This window comes from Oncorhynchus kisutch, linkage group LG4, assembly GCF_002021735.2.
Source record: "Oncorhynchus kisutch isolate 150728-3 linkage group LG4, Okis_V2, whole genome shotgun sequence".
Taxonomy (NCBI): domain Eukaryota; kingdom Metazoa; phylum Chordata; class Actinopteri; order Salmoniformes; family Salmonidae; genus Oncorhynchus; species Oncorhynchus kisutch.
In genome coordinates this window covers 14,239,925-14,262,387 of record NC_034177.2, presented here as the reverse complement: position 1 = coordinate 14,262,387, position 22,463 = coordinate 14,239,925, and the positions used below count along the sequence as shown (strand labels likewise).

Below are 22,463 nucleotides of genomic sequence, written 5' to 3'. Positions count from 1 at the left end.
CATAATGTCAAAGCAAACCCCCAGAGAACAGAACGCATCCTTGAGGAGCTCCATAATGTCAAAGCAAACCCCCAGAGAACAGAACGCATCCTTGAGGAGCTCCATAATGTCAAAGCAAACCCCCAGAGAACAGAACGCATCCTTGAGGAGCTCCATAATGTCAAAGCAAACCCCCAGAGAACAGAACGCATCCTTGAGGAGCTCCATAATGTCAAAGCAAACCCCCAGAGAACAGAACGCATCCTTGAGGAGCTCCATAATGTCAAAGCAAACCCCCAGAGAACAGAACGCATCCTTGAGGAGCTCCATAATGTCAAAGCAAAGCAGACTTTTCATTGATGTTCACACACAACTTTTTTTGTCTAAGGTCATGAGATGAGTACCAAATAGAGGTTGTGACTGCATTGATTTGGTACCATTTCCCTATTAGATAAAAGGTCATTACTTATCCGAATACCGGATGGCATTTTCCTTGAAACCCACTGGGCTGGTTGGAGAGGAGAGGCAGTGATTTGCTGTCTAAAAATAGATGGGAGATTGTTGAATTCACCTAGGATGAGAGCTGAGCTGAAACCCCTGTAGACCTGGAAAGTAGGGGAGTATATCCTACAGGATAGAAACTGTACTCCCCACAGAATGAAAAGGCAGTGACGTTGTTTCATTAAAGAACATAGCCTAAAGCTCCTTTTCCTATAGTTAGCATGACATGTGTAAGCGTAGCGTTAGCTTACAGTACATGGCCACTTCGCTAATGCTGTTTACAGTGGGTATACTTTTGCAGTGTTTCCCCTAGGATTTTTTCAGTAGCGGTGGCAAAGGTCGCGGGGGGTTGGGGGTCACTTTGCTACGGGGGTCCGGGGCATCCCCAACGGGATATGTTTTTTTGTAGAACAACTTTAAGAAAGGTAACTTCTGGTGACTTAAAAAAAATACATTCTACTCCAAAATGCATGAAAATTGTGTTGATACCATCTGAAAATAACTGATGTGAGCCACTGCACTGTAGGAAGATGATGAGGAGCTAGCGGTGGCTGTGCGCTCGTGGCTCTCATTCGCCGGCACTGCTCACTCTGTTTGCTACAAATATACATCGTAACGTGTCACTGTGATCTTAAGGTATAGTGCAAGATTTTGGCAATTAAGCCCTTTTTCTACTTACCCAGAGTCAGATGAACTAATTGATACCATGTTTATGTCGCTGGTTGTAGTTTGAAGGAAATTGAAGGTCGTTTCGCAAGTCATTGTTAACTAGTGTTAGCGTTATGACTGGAAGTCTACAGGTCTGGACTTCAAGTCATTGCACTAAAGCTAGTTAGCAACTGCGCTAACGGCAGTTAGCAACTTCCTTCAAAATGCGTGCAGAGACATAAAAATGGTATTCATGAGATCATCTGACTCTGGGTAAGTAAAAAAAGGGCTTAATTTCCCAAATCTCTCACTATCCCTTTAAAGTGGGTCTAGGTAGAAATATATATATATATATTTAGAACTAGCAACCTTTCGGTTATTGGCCCAATGCTCTAACCACTAGGCTGCCTGCCACCTATTACCCCCCCCTGCCATCCATTACCCCCCCTCTCCCCCTCCCCAGAGGAGAATTAAGTACTCAAGCTCTAATTGTGACAATTCACTAGCCAAGTTTTGAAACACAGACCCAAGTTCCTGCAATTACAATTACAGGGTCTGCCGACAGTTCCAAGGCAAGAAGACAAAAAGCCCTCTATGTAATTCATCTTTTTTTTCTTCTTCAGTGTCTTAAAAAATGACTCGCTGCTATGACTTCAAGGGCACGGCGAATAGAGTCCCCAGGTGGCTCGAATTCTGTCCCCTCCTCCTCCCCGTAACGTTGGCATGTCTGTTTGTGTGCGCATGCAGCCTCAGTGCCCGGTGGTCAGGTGATGGCCCCACAGAGGCAGTGTGGTGACGGTAATAACTGTCATCAGGTTCCAGTCACACACTCTCTCAGAGTCTCAGCTCTGTGTCCCTCTAGGACGCTACTATCCCCGTAACGACGGACACTCAAACCCACAGATGATCAGGCAGGCTAGCCACACAAGCTGTACTCATTAGCTACCCTCCTAACACCCCTCCCTCCTCACTCATCGCCAAGGGAATCCTCCCTCACGAGGTTGTGCTTACTTAATTACCTCCATATTAATCAGTGCCCCCCCCCCCCCGTCCTTAATTTTCCCTTGATTAAACAGAGTGTTTAAGTACCGGTTTTGATGACCGCTGGGTCAACCCACTCACCCAGCACATGTCTAATTTGTGTTTTCCTGCGGTGCTGTCTTCACCAGCTGGCCCTGCATTTGCCCAGTGGGAGCGCATAACAAACAAGTCATTCCAGTACTGTTGCATCCCCACCAATGGGACTTGCAGTATTTAAAGCCTATATAAGGGCAAATGCATTTACTTCTGTTGTCTGCCTGTAGTCATCTCTTTATCATAGTCATAAACACAACCCTTATCTCAGCACCAAAGTGTAGAGAAGAAGCAGACAATTGTTAAATATTTGGTAATTACCTATTGTTCTTGTATACAACCAGGTTTCAGATGTTTCCATGAGTCAGTAGTTACAGCGATATCGCAACTGTTGCTTCCAACAAGGAGATATTTGAAAAGCAGCGCTGAGCAAAAGTGCCAGTTTGTATGTTTATCGGGGGAAAAGCCTATTGCACTGAAACTACTTGTTAAGGTTCATGAACCCTGGGGTTCAGGCAGGTCCATGTTTGAGTGATGACGTGTCATGGCAACGATGGCTCTTTCTGTATTTATAGAGGCGTCCATTGATTCCACCATCAGGTTGTCTTCAAAGGGTTTCTGCCGCACTGAATGGCTGTAGACACACGGTAAGTCCTGGAGGTCTTGCCTAACAAGATGTCAACCGAAAAAACCCAATCTGTCAGGGCCCCAGCCATGTTTTTTCACCCTGACTTTTTAAAGGCTTTCTGTGGCTCTAACAAAACAAAATCAATCGTCCGCCATCGTCACACCCATCAGTGCTGAAAAGAGGTATCGACAGCCCAGGAAAGTGCTCAAGTCAGCATGTTGAAAAGTAACAAAATGTGGTCTTGAGAGTGTGTGTGTGTGTGTGTGTGTGTGTGTGTGTGTGTGTGTGTGTGTGTGTGTGTGTGTGTGTGTGTGTGTGTGTGTGTGTGTGTGCGCGCCCAGGTAGACCGGGAGTTATTTATTTCCAGACGCTGAGCGCTTGTGGGGTTTCTTTCAGCACAAATAGGATAACAAGAGGCTATCTGAGGGAAAACACTCTTGATGAATGTCCTGCCTCGGTTAGACATTAGTAAGCCTCCCATTGGCACATCAGGTATGGCCCTATGCACCCCATACATCATATGAGACTCGTCTCTCCATACTTTATGTGGAGTGTCGAACCACAGTGTTTAGCACTCTCTCTTCTTACTCACCCTCCCAGGCAGATTTACAGTAGTCCTTACTGAAGTATAAGAATACCACGCAAACCTGTGCGGCCATCTTTCCTGGCAGGGGGGAGAAAAGAAGGAAAAACACCCTCTAATCCTTTAGAAAGGCCCAAATATGATGATGTGTGTTAGGTCTATGGGGATTACAGGGCTGTAATCCCTTAAAGTGAATTCACTAATGACATTAAGACCTTTGCCTTATGATGACGGTAAGTGAGTGAAAGGAGGGAGGACACTTGTCATCAGGAGCACAGCCGTGTCAACAGTGGTTGAGGTAGGTGTGTTGCCGAGTGTGTCCAAGCAGAACACAGGGAGAATAATGAAGTAAGTATGTATGGTATAAATAGTATGGTCGCTGTTTAGGAGGAAAGGTGGAAAACTGAGAGAAAAAAGTTCAAGTATATTGATTTCAGAATCTCTGTTATTCCTGCGCTCTCTCTTGCCCTCTCGTTGCTTTTGATTTCACATCATCCTGAGGTCTCTTCATTACCAATCAGACATGTGTTAGGAGGGAGGGCTCTTATTAATTCACAAGCACATGTCTCAGGGATCGGCACATCGGCACAGGGACCCCCAACTCCCCTCTCTCTCTGCTTATTGCTTTACCTCCTCATGCCCGCTGTGTTAAGTTGCATGATTCTCCGGCCAACAGTCTTCCCTTCGGCCCTGTCGGCCATGACAGTAGGGGATTGGGTGTGGGCTATAATGAACTTGGGGCGAAAAGAGATTTCAAACTGTCTTCATCAAGACGTCCGCACGAAGTTTGGGGGTTTGAAGTGCAACTTTTATAGACTAGACCCTGTTTGTTCTCTCTGTGTTTTGTCTTTCTTGCAACTGTGATGTGGACGTTGTTTGTTTAGCATTTAGCGCCACGACCAAACAAAGAAAGATCATTCCCCAGTTCTGCTTAACACAGACTTTGGGGGCCAAAACAGTCCAGTTTGGTCCCTCACACACGGGACTGTGTTACCTGTTTGTTGTCGAGCCTAGACTGTGTTCCCTTTCGGTGGCTGAGGCCCACTGAGGTTGTTATGCTAACGCTAAACTTGAGTTGTTGTTCTTGGATTCTGTGAGGGTGCTGCGGATGTCTCTTTAGATTAAGTCAGGCTGCTGATGATTTTTTTCCTCAGGAAGCATATGGCAAGAAACATTTCTTTAACCCCCCAGACGATTTTCTAGGCCTGCTAAAGTGCTCTAATAAAAGGGGCCCCCTCTGTCTCTCACATCTCTCCACGCTCTTTATGGCTCCTAGCAGATATGGATGACTAGCTGCAAGCAGACTTGTTCTAACCACACTTCCCAGCTGTATTTCACCTCGTCCCAAAATGTCTTTACCAGTTTTTATCACTATTTTGCACGGCAATAAACTTGTTGTGCGCTTAATGTGTTTTCAGATTCGATCGTATGTAGGCTAAATGTTTTTCCGAATTGTCCGTTGGTGTTTTTGCACAATAGGAGTAGAAGCAGTGTGTGTTTGGGGGTGTGTGGGTACATTTAATAGCATGCTGACACACTTGAAAAACGGTACAAATGAGAGACTCGCATGTGTCCCTGGGTGCTTGTTCAGGTTCTCTCATGTTTCCCTCTCTGTTCGGTCTCATCAAAGACTAAATCCTGCTCACATTTCTTGTGGACTTCCCTCCCACACACAGCCTTTACTATGGCCCTTGTTCGTCTGTGGTAGATAGTATCCTAATAAATCACAACATAAGGAAAAGTCCAGTCATCTGATAGGGCATGACACACGCCCATGTCTTTTTTAACATATGCACCGATTTGACCCCCTCCTCCTCTGTTCAATCCCTTCCTCAAAGTGCGTTTTGAGATGCTTCCAATGTGCCATTGTAGGGGGTTGAAAAAATTATCAAGGATATGCTCATTTTGATTTTGATTTGTGAAATCATAGCTGGGTAGCGTGAACTCTACCCCTGTGAAAAAGACAGGGATTTCACTGATGTTGAAAGTATCTTAAAATTCCCCCATGAGAGCGACAAGTGTGTAAGCTGTTCTGACGGTTGATTATAATGGCTAGATGAGGAATAAAGTAGTTCCGTCTGACACTTTTTAATCCATTACTTGATAGATCTCATTGCTTTAGCAGGCAAAGTGGAGTGGCGCCAGCTACCTATAGCCCTATGTGGAACGAATTACGCCCTAGCCCTGTTACAGGCCGCTGATTCGCCAGGAATCAGTCGGAGAAAAGCAGCCTAATGAGCTTCTCCAATCAATAAGGCCCCTAACGACAATGAGAACCCTGTGATGAGCCTGAATGGCGGCAACTCCTTCAGCGTTTCCCTTTCCTGTTTCTCACTCATCTGCTCCAACAGCCGCTCTCCTTACAGGAGGCAGGAGGAAGCACATTTCCACAGAATGAATAGGCTCCGCTGAAGATTTTATTTGCAAGTATTGACAAGCAAGTTGATGAAGCTGGTATTGGGATGTCTATGGCCATTGTGTGGGGGGAAGTAGTTAGATAATCCTTGTTTCACTTTCTCACCTTTTTAATCTGAGCGGAGAACCGTGTGTCACGTTCGCTAGAATAAATGTCGGAACAAGGCGCAGCGGATGTTGAGTTCCACATTATTTAATAGAAAGTGAAACTAAGCAAAGACAAAAACAAATAAACAATAAACTAACAATGAACCGTGACAACAGAGATGCTACGTGCACTAACTCAAAACCATATCCCATAAACACAGGTGGGAAAAACAGCTACTTAAATATGATCCCCAATTAGAGACAACGATTCATACACAATCACCATCATAGAAAAACAAACTTAGAACCCCACATAGAAATAATAAACTAGACTAACCCTGACCTACTCTACCATAGAAAATAAGGACTCTCTATGGTCAGGACGTGACACCGTGTTTATCTTCACTGTTCACCTGTAAATTACCCCAAAGATACCTAGAGAATAGAGAAGGATGCACACAAAGGCAACATGAAATGAGAGAGAAATGAAGTTAAGAGTGTGTGGATGCTCTGGAATGGACAATCGAAACATTCCTCCCTTTCCCCAGATAAAGCTAGACGTTAATCTGAAATGCAAATGATTTCCTGACTTTGTGTTTTGAGTGTGAAGGGTGAATTGTCCTGGACCAAAGATGTTGCAAGAATCTCTCAATTGAAAGCTAATAAAGAACACCATTGTTGACTGCCTTTTAGTTGTTTATATCGTATTTAGTAAAACACTGCCATCTCCATTTATTAAGGTGCACAAATATAATGAATGGTTTGAAAGCATCCAGTGATTGATATCGTTTTTTTCTGGTATGATGATGCACTATTGCAACTTTGGCTAGCGTAGGGAAACACAATGCTTTCTCTCCTGTGGACTAGTCCTGACATAATGGATGCTGTGTCATGAGTAAAAAATGGTCTTCTGCTTCTCAATGAAAGAATGTATTTCTTGGAACGGTGAGTAGCAGAGGGAGAGAACATATGAATGAATCTTTCAGACGTTTGGTCATTGACTGAGTATACTCTGGGGCCAGAGAAAATGGCACAGGATACAACAGACATCACAAGAATACAGATGTAGGGATATTCATTTGATCACCCGGTTGCAAGGAGAACATTCCTGAAATGCAGGAAATGTCAAATCTGTAGTGCATTTGATGTTTAAAAAGGCTTCTGAAGTTTGTAATTTCCAATTTGAAATGTCAGACTTGATTTTCCCGTACTTAAAATGTAACCCCTACAGACATGTCCATGATTTATAATCCACATAATAATTCACATGTCTTGTTGCTTCAGGATTATTTTCCTGCTGTAGCAAACTGACTCAAATTAAGATCCTACATCAGTATGTTTTGCAGGCTTGGAGTAAGGCAATGGATGACCACCAAAATAAACACATTTCTGTTGAGGAACTATAAACTAAGTGCAGACATATGGAAATTGAAGAGCACAGAGATACATAGCTTAGTGAGAGCTACATCACCCACCGCTCCAATAAATACTAAGTACCTAGACTTTAATGTATCACCTGTTATAACACAGGAGAAAAAAACATTCTTGTGCAACTGTAAGAAATACAGTCCTATTTCCACCTTTTTAATGCTGGTCGTAAATTAGCCATTTAATGGTCCTTCTTTCACCAATGGGCATATGTGCCAATGGCCAGGGAAGGACCCAGAATGCATTGCAGTGGACCGCACTGTTGGGGTTGCATCCTCAGGGTCCCATGGAAGGGACTGTGGGGCATGTTCCTGTCAATGGGGGGGGGGTCAACCACAGTCAACCTCAGCCAACTGCCAGTCAGGAGCGGGCCAAGGTTTCCCCAAGCGACGGGACAAAGCCGGCAGTGATGAGGTCATCGGAGGTTGGAGGGAGAGCAGCAAGGTTTCAGATGCGTTTTTTCTCAGATTTGTACGAAAGGCTGAAAGAGGGACGCAAGGGGGATCAGGATTATGGGGGGCCAGGATTATGGGGGGCTCGTCCTTCGGAAACCTTTTCATTCCCCTCCCCCCATCTGATTAGCTTTTGAGCTGCGTATGGAACGAAAGGAGAGAGAAGGGATGGACCAGGGTATATACTCTTGTCCATTCGGCTTTTGTACCCAGCTGAGTAAAGACCTCAATATAGCATGCCAAATTAGGCTTTTACATGTATTTTTACGACAGAGGGGGAGAACGATGAGAAGGGAATGTCCATGTTTCTGTTTACCCATATTGACCCACATCTCAGCTCTTCAAAACACAGCAGTGCTTAAAGATAGTAAGAGAGGAAGAAAAGGAGATGAGGGGACGAGGAAAGGAAGAGGAATCTGTGAGTCTGGACACAGAACTCGCTGTTTTCCATCTGCGCCTCTCACAATCACGGTCTGGGTAGCAGCAGTAGTAGTGGTCCTAGTCTAACTTCAGCTTCAGTGAGAACACACCACTGCCTCTCCCTTTCCACAGTGGTTTAACTGGGCGCTGGACCTATGTGAATTCATGATATGGACATTTGGCCTCCAATCTGCCTCCACTGTGGACAATTGGTGTCTGGGAGGCTCAGGGTCCTTTTATTCCCTTTGTTTACCCTGGCAGCCTGCGGTAGGGAATGCGTTTCAGTCACATGGCACTCGATACTGCTGATGCCCATGCAGGGGCCCTGCCGAGAATGAAAATAAAAGACGTGTGAAATTTTGCACGCATGACAGATAAAAGATGATTGACAGCTGTGGCTCGAGCCCATTGCAGATTGATATTTTAAAGGAGTATCCATGAAAGGACGAGGCCTTTAGTGATTTCACATAGCTGGGTTACACGAGATGACACTGGAAACTAGTACAGATCCCTGCTATTTCTTGTAATAATATCTCATCTGCTATGCACATACCAGTGTCTCTCTCTCTACATCAGCGTCATTCTAACACACAGCCTGGGGGCCATGTTGAAAACCTTAAGTTATGCTGTTGTGCACCCTTGATTTAACTTCCTCATCAAACATAATTTTACATGGATTTATTTATTGTTATTAACCAGTACATCTTGGCAGACTAGATGTAACGCAAATTTAATCACCCTGATTTATCGAGAATGCTGTTTGTGCAATACTTCCTGGAATAGCTGAGTGGGAATTGAGCCAGTGAGTGTGCTGTTTTATACATTCCATGCTAATCCACATGGAAAATGGGCTCAATTTGGGCTGAACCAGACGTGTTTATAGCTCCTCCCTGTCACTCCTTCCCAGACTGGGAAGCAATGAAGAATCATCTGCGCTCAATAAGTTCCCTACTCTGCAGTGTGTAATACAGCACTCTCACATAAGTCATCTCTGAGCTGTCAAAAAAATCTGATCTGCTTGGAGGACTGCTCGGCAGACGATCTGCTTGGAGGACTGCTCGGCAGACGATCTGCTTGGAGGACTGCTCGGCAGACGATCTGCTTGGAGGACTGCTCGGCAGACGATCTGCTTGGAGGACTGCTCGGCAGACGATCTGCTTGGAGGACTGCTCGGCAGACGTCGGATCACTTACACAGTGAGGTGTTTGTTTTTCTCCTTTTTTAGATGATCCTGAGTTGTAGGCTAATGTCTGGGGAACTGAAAAAGCTCTTTGTCTCTCAGCTGGCTGATCATTCAGCAGGTAGCCTAGTTAGAGCGTTGGACCAGTAACCAAAAGGTTGCTGGTTTGAATACCCGAGCTGACAATTTGGAAAATCTGCTGATGTATCCTTGAGCAAGGCACTTAACCCTAATTGGCTCCAGGTGTGCCGTACTAATATGGCTGACCCTGTAGAACAACACATTTCGCTGCACCTATCTGGTGTATGTGACAATACAACATATATCTTTCTTTTTCAAGAGGGCCTGGTTAACATCCCTTCATAACTGGCAGAACTTTGTCAGTGTTAACCAAAAACCAACATTCCTGTCTTTTTGCTCATCTTTCGTTCTTCAATAAAGAGCAAAAACAAACTCCTGTCTTTTTCCCCCCTTTGGTGCGCAGTCTCTCCCACTCTGAGAGAGACGCACTTCAAGCGCTCAGCCTTCTCCTGGAGAATAATGTGGACTCTGAAAAGTAGAGAGGTTCTGTCTGGGGAGATCCTTCCCCTTTGTTTCGCTGGAGACGAGCTCTGTGAGCAATTAGTGTTTTATTGGCCAGAAGAAAGACTGAGTAGGACGTGGCCTTTTAAGGATTTTCACAACATAGCATTCCACCTACTCCCTCATTGAACATACTTTCTATAGGGAAAAAATAGTTTTCTTCTGGAAATTCATTAGAAGAATAGAGAATAGCCTGTGTTATAGAGTACCAGAAGGGACTTCTAAAAATGGTAAATTAGGTGGCTGGACGTAGTACCTCCTAGTTGACAATTATAGTACGTATATGAAAGATCTCAGAGACCATCCTCAACAACAACAAATATCTTGCCATGTTCAGACATTTGTTTCAATTTCAAACCATTTAATACCATTACAATAAACACAGACACAGAAGCAGTGAAGGGAAGTATCGTGTAAACGCATCCTCCGATATCCTGTCGTTCTTACACACACACTTTGTTAGCTCTTTTCTCAGCTAATTGGAGAGATGCTATTTGATCCACTGCAGCACTTTGAACAAGTTCCCTGTGTAGCCACTTACGATGGTCAATCTCCATGATTGACATGTCCTTACGTCCTGGAGCACAGCGAGGCCTCTCAGAAACACTTACACTCCTCCAATTATGGATCAGTTCAATGTAAACAGAGGGAGTAGTGGAGGAGGAACAGAGGGAGTGGTGGAGGAGGAACAGAGGGAGTGGTGGAGGAGGAAGAGAGGGAGTGGTGGAGGAGGAACAGAGGGAGTGATGGAGGCGGAAGAGAGGGAGTGGTGGAGGAGGAACAGAGGGAGTGATGGAGGAGGAAGAGAGGGAGTGGTGGAGGAGGAACAGAGGGAGTGATGGAGGAGGAACAGAGGGAGTGATGGAGGAGGAAGAGAGGGAGTGATGGAGGAGGAAGAGAGGGAGTGATGGAGGAGGAAGAGAGGGAGTGGTGGAGGAGGAACAGAGGGAGTGGTGGAGGAGGAACAGAGGGAGTGATGGAGGAGGAAGAGAGGGAGTGGTGGAGGAGGAAGAGAGGGAGTGATGGAGGAGGAAGAGAGGGAGTGGTGGAAGAGGAAGAGAGGGAGTGATGGAGGAGGAAGAGAGGGAGTGATGGAGGAGGAAGAGAGGGAGTGGTGGAGGAGGAAGAGAGGGAGTGGTAGAGGAGGAACAGAGGGAGTGATGGAGGAGGAACAGAGGGAGTGATGGAGGAGGAAGAGAGGGAGTGGTGGAGGAGGAAGAGAGGGAGTGATGGAGGAGGAAGAGAGGGAGTGGTGGAGGAGGAAGAGAGGGAGTGGTAGAGGAGGAACAGAGGGAGTGATGGAGGAGGAACAGAGGGAGTGGAGGAGGAGGAAGAGAGGGAGTGATGGAGGAGGAAGAGAGGGAGTGGTGGAGGAGGAAGAGAGGGAGTGGTGGAGGAGGAACAGAGGGAGTGGTGGAGGAGGAAGAGAGGGAGTGGTGGAGGAGGAACAGAGGGAGTGATGGAGGAGGAACAGAGGGAGTGATGGAGGAGGAAGAGAGGGAGTGGTGGAGGAGGAAGAGAGGGAGTGATGGAGGAGGAAGAGAGGGAGTGGTGGAGGAGGAAGAGAGGGAGTGGTAGAGGAGGAACAGAGGGAGTGATGGAGGAGGAACAGAGGGAGTGGAGGAGGAGGAAGAGAGGGAGTGATGGAGGAGGAAGAGAGGGAGTGGTGGAGGAGGAAGAGAGGGAGTGGTGGAGGAGGAACAGAGGGAGTGGTGGAGGAGGAAGAGAGGGAGTGGTGGAGGAGGAACAGAGGGAGTGATGGAGGAGGAACAGAGGGAGTGGTGGAGGAGGAACAGAGGGAGTGATGGAGGAGGAACAGAGGGAGTGATGGAGGAGGAAGAGAGGGAGTGATGGAGGAGGAACATAGGGAGTGATGGAGGAGGAACAGAGGGAGTGGTGGAGGAGGAACAGAGGGAGTGATGGAGGAGGAACAGAGGGAGTGATGGAGGAGGAACAGAGGGAGTGATGGAGGAGGAAGAGAGGGAGTGATGGAGGAGGAAGACAAAGGAACTGGCAGGGACTCAATGGGTCAAATCACCCGCTGTGGGTCAAATCACCCGCTGTGAAAAAGAAAGGGGAGTACTTATTTGGGAAAAGTTTAGACCTTTATCACGTTATGATTGCCTGGAAAAAGACCTACAACTTTTTCAAAGCTTCAATGTATTTTCAAAAAACAAAAGTCATTGTGTATCATTGTGTATCATTGTGTATCATTGTGTTATGTCGACTTGATTTTAATTCCTTTTATTTTTCCTTTATTTTTCCGGTCCATCTCCTCCCGTACCTCTGTGAAAAGGTGAGTGCTTTTTATGATATTTATGTTTTGTGTGTGTGGTCAACATTTATCTCAGAAGTTCTTTAAAACAAAATGTAACTTGGATTTGGTATTTCAATTGAAGAACTGGCTTTATAGTAAATTCACATTGTGTCCCAGTCTGGTTCTGAAATAGTCCCAAACATGGGAAAAACATTGACATGTTATAACATTTGAATGCTCATCTTCTTGGCTCAATTCAGACAGGAATGGGTTGTTCTTTTGCTGACAAAAGACCTGATTCAGCCCTAGTTTGAGGTAGATTCCCTTTATACGTTGGGTAACGCTTTGGTGGCTTCCATCTCCACAACTCCCCTTTCCTCAGCTCTCCATGACTTTAGCTTTGGCTGCACTCGAGCAGGGTGCAGTGGGCAGGCCTAGGGTAGCTAGAGCAGAGTGCAGTGGGCAGGCCTAGGGTAGCTAGAGCAGGGTGCAGTGGGCAGGCCTAGGGTAGCTAGAGCAGGGTGCAGTGGACAGGCCTAGGGTAGCTAGAGCAGGGTGCAGTGGACATGCCTAGGGTAGCTCGAGCAGGGTGCAGTGGACATGCCTAGGGTAGCTCAAGCAGGGTGCAGTGGGCAGGCCTAGGGTAGCTAGAGCAGGGTGCAGTGGGCAGGCCTAGGGTAGCTAGAGCAGGGTGCAGTGGACAGGCCTAGGGTAGCTAGAGCAGGGTGCAGTGGACATGCCTAGGGTAGCTCGAGCAGGGTGCAGTGGACATGCCTAGGGTAGCTCAAGCAGGGTGCAGTGGACAGGCCTAGGGTAGCTAGAGCAGGGTGCAGTGGACAGGCCTAGGGTAGCTCGAGCAGGGTGCAGTGGACATGCCTAGGGTAGCTCGCGCAGGGTACAGTAGGAAGGCCTAGGGTAGCTTGAGCAGGGTGCAGTGGGCAGGCCTAGGGTAGCTCGAGCAGGGTGCAGTGGGTAGACCTAGGGTAGCTCGAGCAGGGTGCAGTGGACAGGCCTAGGGTAGCTCGAGCAGGGTGAAGTGGGCAGGCCTAGGGTAGCTTGAGCAGGGTGCAGTGGACAGGCCTAGGGTAGCTCGAGCAGGGTGCAGTGGGCAGGCCTAGGGTAGCTCGAGCAGGGTGCAGTGGGCAGGCCTAGGGTAGCTCGAGCAGGGTGCAGTGGACAGGCCTAGGGTAGCTCGAGCAGGGTGCAGTGGGCAGGCCTAGGGTAGCTCGAGCAGGGTGCAGTGGGCAGGCCTAGGGTAGCTCGAGCAGGGTGCAGTGGGCAGGCCTAGGGTGGCTCGAGCAGGGTGCAGTGGGCAGGCCTAGGGTAGCTCGGGCAGGGTGCAGTGGGCAGGCCTAGGGTAGCTCGAGCAGGGTGCAGTGGGCAGGCCTAGGGTAGCTCGAGCAGGGTGCAGTGGGCAGGCCTAGGGTAGCTCGAGCAGGGTGCAGTGGGCAGGCCTAGGGTAGCTCGAGCAGGGTGCAGTGGGCAGGCCTAGGGTAGCTCGAGCAGGGTGCAGTGGGCAGGCCTAGGGTAGCTAGAGCAGGGTGCAGTGGGCAGGCCTAGGGTAGCTAGAGCAGGGTGCAGTGGGCAGGCCTAGGGTAGCTCGAGCAGGGTGCAGTGGGCAGGCCTAGGGTAGCTAGAGCAGGGTGCAGTGGGCAGGCCTAGGGTAGCTAGAGCAGGGTGCAGTGGGCAGGCCTAGGGTAGCTCGAGCAGGGTGCAGTGGGCAGGCCTAGGGTAGCTCGAGCAGGGTGCAGTGGGCAGGCCTAGGGTAGCTCGAGCAGGGTGCAGTGGGCAGGCCTAGGGTAGCTCGAGCAGGGTGCAGTGGGCAGGCCTAGGGTAGCTAGAGCAGGGTGCAGTGGGCAGGCCTAGGGTAGCTAGAGCAGGGTGCAGTGGGCAGGCCTAGGGTAGCTCGAGCAGGGTGCAGTGGGCAGGCCTAGGGTAGCTCGAGCAGGGTGCAGTGGGCAGGCCTATGGTAGCTCGAGCAGGGTGCAGTGGGCAGGCCTAGGGTAGCTCGAGCAGGGTGCAGTGGGCAGGCCTAGGGTAGCACGAGCAGGGTGCAGTGGGCAGGCCTAGGGTAGCTAGAGCAGGGTGCAGTGGGCAGGCCTAGGGTAGCTAGAGCAGGGTGCAGTGGGCAGGCCTAGGGTAGCTAGAGCAGGGTGCAGTGGGCAGGCCTAGGGTAGCTCGAGCAGGGTGCAGTGGGCAGGCCTAGGGTAGCTAGAGCAGGGTGCAGTGGGCAGGCCTAGGGTAGCTCGAGCAGGGTGCAGTGACAGTAAAGAGTGGAGTGGACTTGAAGTGGTTTCGGCTGGCTTTGATACAATGGAGCGGAGATCCATTCGCTTCCCCACACAATCCATGTCCACCGCAACTACAATCAGTTACTTAAACAGACTCCGCTGCACATTCAGACCAATTACTAGTCAACTTGTTTCTTTGAAGAACAGCTGTGGAATGTCACTGGCGCATAGCAACCTCACCTCTAACCCATACCCATGTGATTGGAATGTTGATGTTGCCGTGTGAATAGGCATGTGTTTATGCATTGGTATGAATGTGCGTTGTGTGTTTTTGCTTTTGTTTTCCCATCAACCCACAGTATGCATTAATGGCCTGACATCTGACTGTCAAAATGTCACTATTTAATTATTTTACTTCTTCATGACTGTGTGTGTGTGTGCGTGTGCGTGTGTGTGTGCGTGCTTGTGCGTGTGTGTGTGTGCGTGTGTGTGTGCGTGTGTGCGCGCGTGTGTGTGCTTGCGTGCGTGTGTGTGTGTGTGTGTGTGCGTGCGTGTGTGTGTGCGTGTGTGTGTCCGTGTGTGTGCGTGCGTGTGTGTGCTTGCGTGCGTGTGTGTGCGCGTGTGTGTGTGTGTGTGTGTATGTATGTTTGTGTTCGAGAAAGATATTATACTTTCGCGTATAGTGTTTACCTAAGAGGCAGAATCCAACCCTGTAAACATTTGGGTTTGATTTCCTTACAAGAGAAATATCCACAACAACCCACTCTGTTCATCCTAATGTTGGATGAATCTTTATTTTATTTCCGTCTAAATCCTCTAAAGTAGTTTAAATGAAGATTAATGACATGGTGGTCTAAAAGAATCTCCATCTAAATGCTCTTTGCTCAGAATAGTCCTGGGAAAATACACAATTCATCTCTATTGTGAGCAACTAGTGTCAGAATAAAGTCCCTTTTGAGGAACGCATGAATAAAAAACTCTCCCATGATAACATAATCAAATGAGGGTCAGGTGTAGAATACCTTAACGCTGTACGGTAGCTGTCATTATGTTAGATAATTGCCATTTCCCAATGGCATGAGAACAGGCCCTTATATGCAACCCTGGTAAAGGACGAGTCTCCAAAGTAATACCCAATGATTCAATTAATGTTGATTTAGTCAAATGGTCTGACAGGGAATTTGTGCTCGCTACATCATAAATCCTATTTTTCCGTTGAATCCGAAGCTGCTCTCTTCTCTTAAGTGCTTGTAGATCACCTCTCCGCGGTACGGAGCACATCCCGAATGAACAAAGTGCTATGATATCTTGCTGATGCCCCTTAATTCTTCAATGAGGCCCCTACACTAGTTTAATTATTTTGGAGAAATCTGTTCCGGGGAGTAACTACGATGATGTGACTCCTATTTGTTTCGATGACGCAAATGCCTTAAGAGGTGGTAGAGCTCAGGTTAGCGCGTCAATCACCAGGTCCTTTGGTTAATGAATAGGGGGGCCCAGCTCATCTATCAAAGGGGAGGGGGCTACCTCAGAGATATTGTGAAGCTCTTCATCTTTCACAAGGCCGGTTGAATGGAGGAGGGGGATCCTGTGTGTTCTCAGAGAGTTCAGGACAGGGACATGGTGAGAATGAAGAGGGCCGAGTCAATAGGCAGTCTGCTTGAACAAAAATACCCCACCTTTAACCAAGCCCCACTGCCTCTCAACAGGTAATTACCCTTGTTGGGTTACTCTCATCTCACTGGGGCGTTGGCCCCTATTACTGATTACTGAAGCCCCCCTTAGCTCACCCCTCATTCTGACAAATGGATACAGCTCTGCAGATTCCATCCCCAGACAAAGCCCCGCTTTAAACTGATGAGAAGTGAGAATTGACCTTTTGATCAATATGCCACATCTCCCTGACCACATCACCCCAACACCGGTTCCAGGGCTCTGGGTCGGCATCTCGTCAAGGATCAGCAGGCATCTTTACCCTGATTGTCCGGTGTGGAGCGAAAATCAGATGGGGGGGGGGGGGGTCGTCATCTCTGGAAAGGCCTGAGGTCCAGTTGCCAAGGAGCCTGGCTATTCATCTGGAACGGCCAGAGCCCCTTCAACAGATGCCCGTCCCATTCCCACGTCTTGAGTTAAGACCACCTCCCCCCGGCCTATTACCGGGCCATTGTTAACCTATCATTAAAGAATGCCCAGCTGTTTGGGAATTTTCTCCCCTTCCTCCTACCCTCCTCTATCTCTCAGTCCCCTCTCCCTCTTCTGTTCTACCAAGCAAACCCTTAGAGCTTTCTTCTTCCTCCACCATCATTATCCGACTAACTGCGGAATCACAGGACCGCGTGAACAGGCATCTTGGCGACCACTAAGCAGAGGGCGAGTCGTTACCTGACACACTACTTCAATGGCAAGGTCACGTGTGGCTGGGTGAGCAAGCCTCATTACGGGGCCGGAGAACTTTGCTGTTGTTTTTGCTGCTCCAAGTCATTATGGCAAAGAGCTTTCTCATTGATTGATTGGTCAAGAGAATGTAACCCCTGCAGATAGAGTCCTGGTCCTAGTGCATGAACTCCATGCACTAGGTGATGATGTTCAGTCAGTGGGAGAGGGGGTTTGTGATAAAATGTTTAATCAGTTTGAATAAAATTATTTCAGTCAATAAGGTTAAAGATTTAAATATCCTAGAAAAAACAAATGTATTTTCTCACTCAAGGAATTGACTATATTGAGGCCTTAGTTACAGTGCAGTACATACATTCTTCAGGAAGTTGCTAGAAAGCCACCTGCCACAAACCAGAAAACCTCAAATTGATAATATCACAGCTCATTTGGTCATCATTGAACCATGTTTTGATGCATATTACAGAAACATCTGTCCAGTCTGTTTGCGTGTGTCTCTTGACACTGTTCCTTCACAGTCACACAATACAGTGCATTAGAAAAGAATGGATAATTTGGTCCATAAAGGTTTAGGCAAAGACATGTCTGAGGGCCAAAGAGCAGGTTGTTAACGAGACAGTGTAGCTAAGCTTCCTGAACGGGGGGATCGTAAGGGAGCAGTGGGTTGCTTCACTGCCCAGAGAAGAGGCTGGAGAAAATGCAGTGGTGTTGGCTAAGGTCCAACAGAGGAGCATCTTCCACTGAGAGAGAGACTTGAGGTTAATCGTCCCAATCTCATTACTTGTGCCACTGTCTCTCGGCAGGATTTGCATTAAATATTAATGAGTGATTGGATTAGTGTGACTCCCAGCGGGTCGTGACGTGTAATCCTGGTAGTGTTGGTGCACTGATAAGGGCTCGGTCCCTGGCCCGCTGTGGCCTCCGAGACCAGGGGAGGGCAGACTGGGACGTCTGATAAAGACCCTCCTCTTCGCTCCCTGGCCGTGTCTCATCTAGGCTTGTCCTGTCTGAACCAAGAGGACTGACTTCAACCCCTTTTTTATGGCAAGTCTAAATACGACCAGGAGTTCAAATGTGCTTAACAAGTCACATAATAAGTTGCATGGACTCACTGTGTGCAATAATAGTGTTTAAAATGATTTTTGAATGATTACCTCATCTCTTTACCCCACACATACAATTTCAAACACTGATTCAACCACAAAGACCAGGGAGGTTTTCCAATGACTCACAAAGAAGGGCACCTATTGGGTATGGGACATGTGTAAATATCCCTTTGATCATGGTGAAGTTATTAATTACACTTTGGATGGTGTATCAATACACCCAGTCACTACAAAGATATAGGAGTCCTTCCTAACTCAGTTGCTGGAGAGGAAGGAACAAGCTTAGTGTTTTCACCTTGAGGCCAATGGTGACTTTAAAACAGTTACAGAGTTTAATGGCTGTGATAGAAGAAAACTGAGGATGGATCTACAACATTGTAGTTACTCCACAATGATAACCTAATTGACAGAGTGAAAAGAAGGAAGTCTGTACAGCATACATGTACTAATTTAATACTGCAAAAAATGTGGCAAAGAAATGAACTTTATGCCCTGAAATGAAAGTGTTATGTTTGGGGCAAATCCAACACGACACATCACTGAATAGCACTCTTCATATTTTCAAGCATGGTGGTGGCTGCATCATGTTATGGGTAATGCTTGTCATCGGTAAGGACTAGGGAGGTTTTTAGGATCAAAAGAAACAGAATAGAGCTAAGCACAAGCTAAATCCCAGAGAAAGACCTGGTTCAGTCTGCTTTCCAACAGACACTGGTAAAAGAAAAATCACCTTTCAGCAGGACAATAACCTAAAACACAAGGCCAAATATACACTGGAGTTGCTTACCAAGACGACATTGAATGTTCCCGAGTGGCAGTTTTGTTACAGTTTTGACTTAAATCATCTTGAAAATCTATCCCAAGGCCTGAAAATGTCTGTCTAGCAATGATCAACAACCAACTTGACAGAGCTTGAATATTAAAAAAATAAATAATGGGCAAATATTGAATAATCCAGATGTGGAAAGCTTTTAGAGACTTACCCAGAAAGACTCACAGTTGCAAGGTGCTTCTACAATGTATTGACTCAGGGGTGTGAATACTTATGTAAATGAGAAATGTCTGTGTTTCATTTTCAAAACATTTGCATGTTTTCACTTTGTCATTATGGTGTATTGTGTGTAAATATATTTGTATGTAAAAATCTATTTAATTCATTTTGAATTCAAGCTAGCACAACAAAATGGTTAATAAGTCAAGGGTTATGAACACTTTCTGAATGCACTCTACAGTATGTCGTAAGTTCAGGAAGTAAAGCTTCGGATATATCAGGAATGTACAAACTCGCCCTCAGTAAACAAACAGTTGCAAGGTGCTTCTACAATGTATTGACTCAGGGGTGTGAATACTTATGTAAATGAGAAATGTCTGTGTTTCATTTTCAAAACATTTGCATGTTTTCACTTTGTCATTATGGTGTATTGTGTGTAAATATATTTGTATGTAAAAATCTATTTAATTCATTTTGAATTCAAGCTAGCACAACAAAATGGTTAATAAGTCAAGGGTTATGAACACTTTCTGAATGCACTCTACAGTATGTCGTAAGTTCAGGAAGTAAAGCTTCGGATATATCAGGAATGTACAAACTCGCCCTCAGTAAACAAACAGTACTTTGTCATCTACAGTTGAAGTCAGAAGTTTACATACACTTAGGTTGGAGTCATTAAAACGTGTTTTTCAACCACTCCACACATTACTTGTTAACAAACTACAGTTTTGGCAAGTCGGTTACGACATCTACTTTGTGCATGACACAAGTAATTTTTCCAACAATTGTTTACAGAGAGATTATTTCACTTATCATAATTCCAGTGGCTCAGAAGTTTACATACACTAAGTTGACTGTGCCTTTAAACAGCTTGGAAAATTCCAGAAAATTATGACATGGCTTTAGAAGCTTCTGATAGGCTAATTGACATCATTTGAGTCAATTGGAGGTGTACCTGTGGATCTATTTCAAGGCCTACCTTCAAACTCAGTGCCTCTTTGCTTGGCATCATGGGAAAATCAAAATAAATCAGCCAAAAAAACAATTGTAGACCTCCACAAGTCTGGTTCATCCTTGGGAGCCATTTCCAAACACCTGAAGGTACCACATTCATCTGTACAAACAATAGTACGCAAGTATTAACACCATGGGACCACGCAGCCATCATACCACTCAGGAAGGAGACACATTCTGTCTCCTAGAGATTAATGTACTTTGGTGTGAAAAGTGCAAATCAATCCCAGAACAAGAGCAAAGGACCTTGTGAAGATGCTGGAGGAAACGGGTACAAAAGTATCTATGTCCACAGTAAAACGAGTCCTATATTGACATAACCTGAAAGGCCATTCAGCAAGGAAGAAGCCACTGCTCCAAAACCGCCATAAAACAGCCAGACTACGGTTTGCAACTGCACATGGGGACAAAGATCATACTTTTTGGAGAAATGTCCTCTGGTCTGATGAATCAAAAATAGAACTGTTTGGCCATAATGACCATTGTTATTTTTGGAGGAAAAAGGGGGATGCTTGCAAGCCGAAGAACACCATCCCAACCGCGAAGCACATGGGGTGGCAGCATCATGTTGTGGGAGTGCTTTGCTGCAGGATGAACTGGTGCACTTCCCAAAATAGATGGCATCATGAGAAGGGGAATTATGTAAAAATATTGAAGCAGCATCTCAAGACATCAGTCAGGAAGTTAAAGCTTGGTCGCAATTGGGTCTTCCAAATGGACAATGACTCCAAGCATTCTTCAAAAGTTGTGGCAAAATGGCTTAAGGACAACAAAGCTCTGAACTCAATCCTATAGAAAATTTGTGGGCAGAACTGAAAAAGCATGTGACTCAGTTACACCAGGAAGAATGGGCTAAAATTCACCCAATTTATTGTGGGAAGCTTGTGGAAAGCAACCCGAAATGTTTGACCAAAGTTAAACAATTTAAAGGCACTGCTACCAAATACTAATTGAGTGTATGTAAACTTCTGACCCACTGGGAATATGATAAAAGAAATAAAAGCTGAAATAAATCATTCTCTCTACTATTATTCTGACATTTCACATTCTTAAAATAAATGAGTGATCCTAACTGACCTAAGACGTGGAATTTTTACTCGGATTAATTGTCAGGTATTTTGAAAAACTGATTTTGAATGTATTTGGCTAAGGTGTATGTAAACTTCCGACTTCAACTGTACTTTATATGCCATCTCCCTGGCTGAAAATCAAAACAGATCCATGATGTTCTTCTCTGTTAATGACTCGATTTTCATAAGAATAAAGCGTAGCAAATTACAAAAGGGGACTTAAATCAGCCGATTAGCTTGACGTTCACTGCTGGCCATCTGAAGGTCTTAGTGGTAATTTGGCTCTTTGCAAACTAACAGAAAAGTCCCCATTTTCAATTCTGTTCCTGCAAAATTTCCCCCCAAAATTGGAAAGCGTTCAGGAAGCTGCCAAGCCTCTATTAATGAGATTTGACCGAATGAATCCCTTTCGATAGACTCAAATGACTGTATTTCTATTGGTATGTTCTCGGCTTGCCTGTCTAGGCTATCGCTGCCAAATGTTCTTCATTTGCACATGGTGTGGAGCATAGAAAAGGGCACTGAGAACTCGGTTTGACTCCCCAGGCTCTGGCTGGCACCGTCATTATCCTACAATATGCAAACACTTCTTGGGAAAATCCTTGGCTTCCTCACAGGGAAATGTTATTGTTGTCCAACCTCTTTGATTAGCCTTCCATATCCAATGCTGACAGGCCACAACCTCAGGGGTTACCTGAACAAAGCAAGGGTGCGACCAAGCGGAACAAATCCCCAACGCCTGCTGCTCCACGTTTCTTATACCCTTCTTTTTGTTCTAAATCATTGTAGTTAAGTTTGTTTAAAGGGCACTGGCCACTACACACACACACACTCACGCGCACACACACACACACACACACACACACACACACACACACACACACACACACACACACACACGCACATGCACACACACACACACACACACTCACGCACGCATGCACACACACACACACGCGCGCGCGTGCACGCACGCAGGCACACACACACACACACGCACATGCACACACACACACACACACACTCACGCACGCATGCACACACACACACACACGCGCGCGCGTGCACGCACGCAGGCACACACACACACACACACACACACACGCGCGCGCGTGCACGCACGCAGGCACACACACACACACACACACACACACACGCGCGCGCGTGCACGCACGCAGGCACACACACACACACACGCACATGCACACACACACACACTCACGCACGCATGCACACACACACACACGCGCGCGCGTGCACGCACGCAGGCACACACACACACACACACACACACATGCGTTACGGTAAAATGTCATTTGATTATACATCAAGTGTTTGTAGGTACTTTTGCTAATGCATGGTTTCATCTAAGGTCATAGGATCAAGGCAACCTGGTAACACACAAAGAAAATATTCTGGGATT

At 46.4% G+C, this 22,463-nt stretch overlaps 1 protein-coding gene across 1 annotated transcript in view; it reads left to right on the top strand.

The window, feature by feature from the left end:
• Window positions 1-9,228: 9,228 nt before the first annotated feature.
• Window positions 9,229-22,463, top strand: part of LOC109888529 (ephrin-A2) — a gene marked incomplete at its 5' end in the record, with an annotated part of 123,440 nt that continues 110,205 nt past the window's right edge. The window contains one exon of the mRNA XM_031822477.1: window positions 9,229-9,416. Coding sequence (XP_031678337.1) covers window positions 9,229-9,416 — 188 coding nt within the window. The remainder of the gene's footprint in view (window positions 9,417-22,463) is intronic.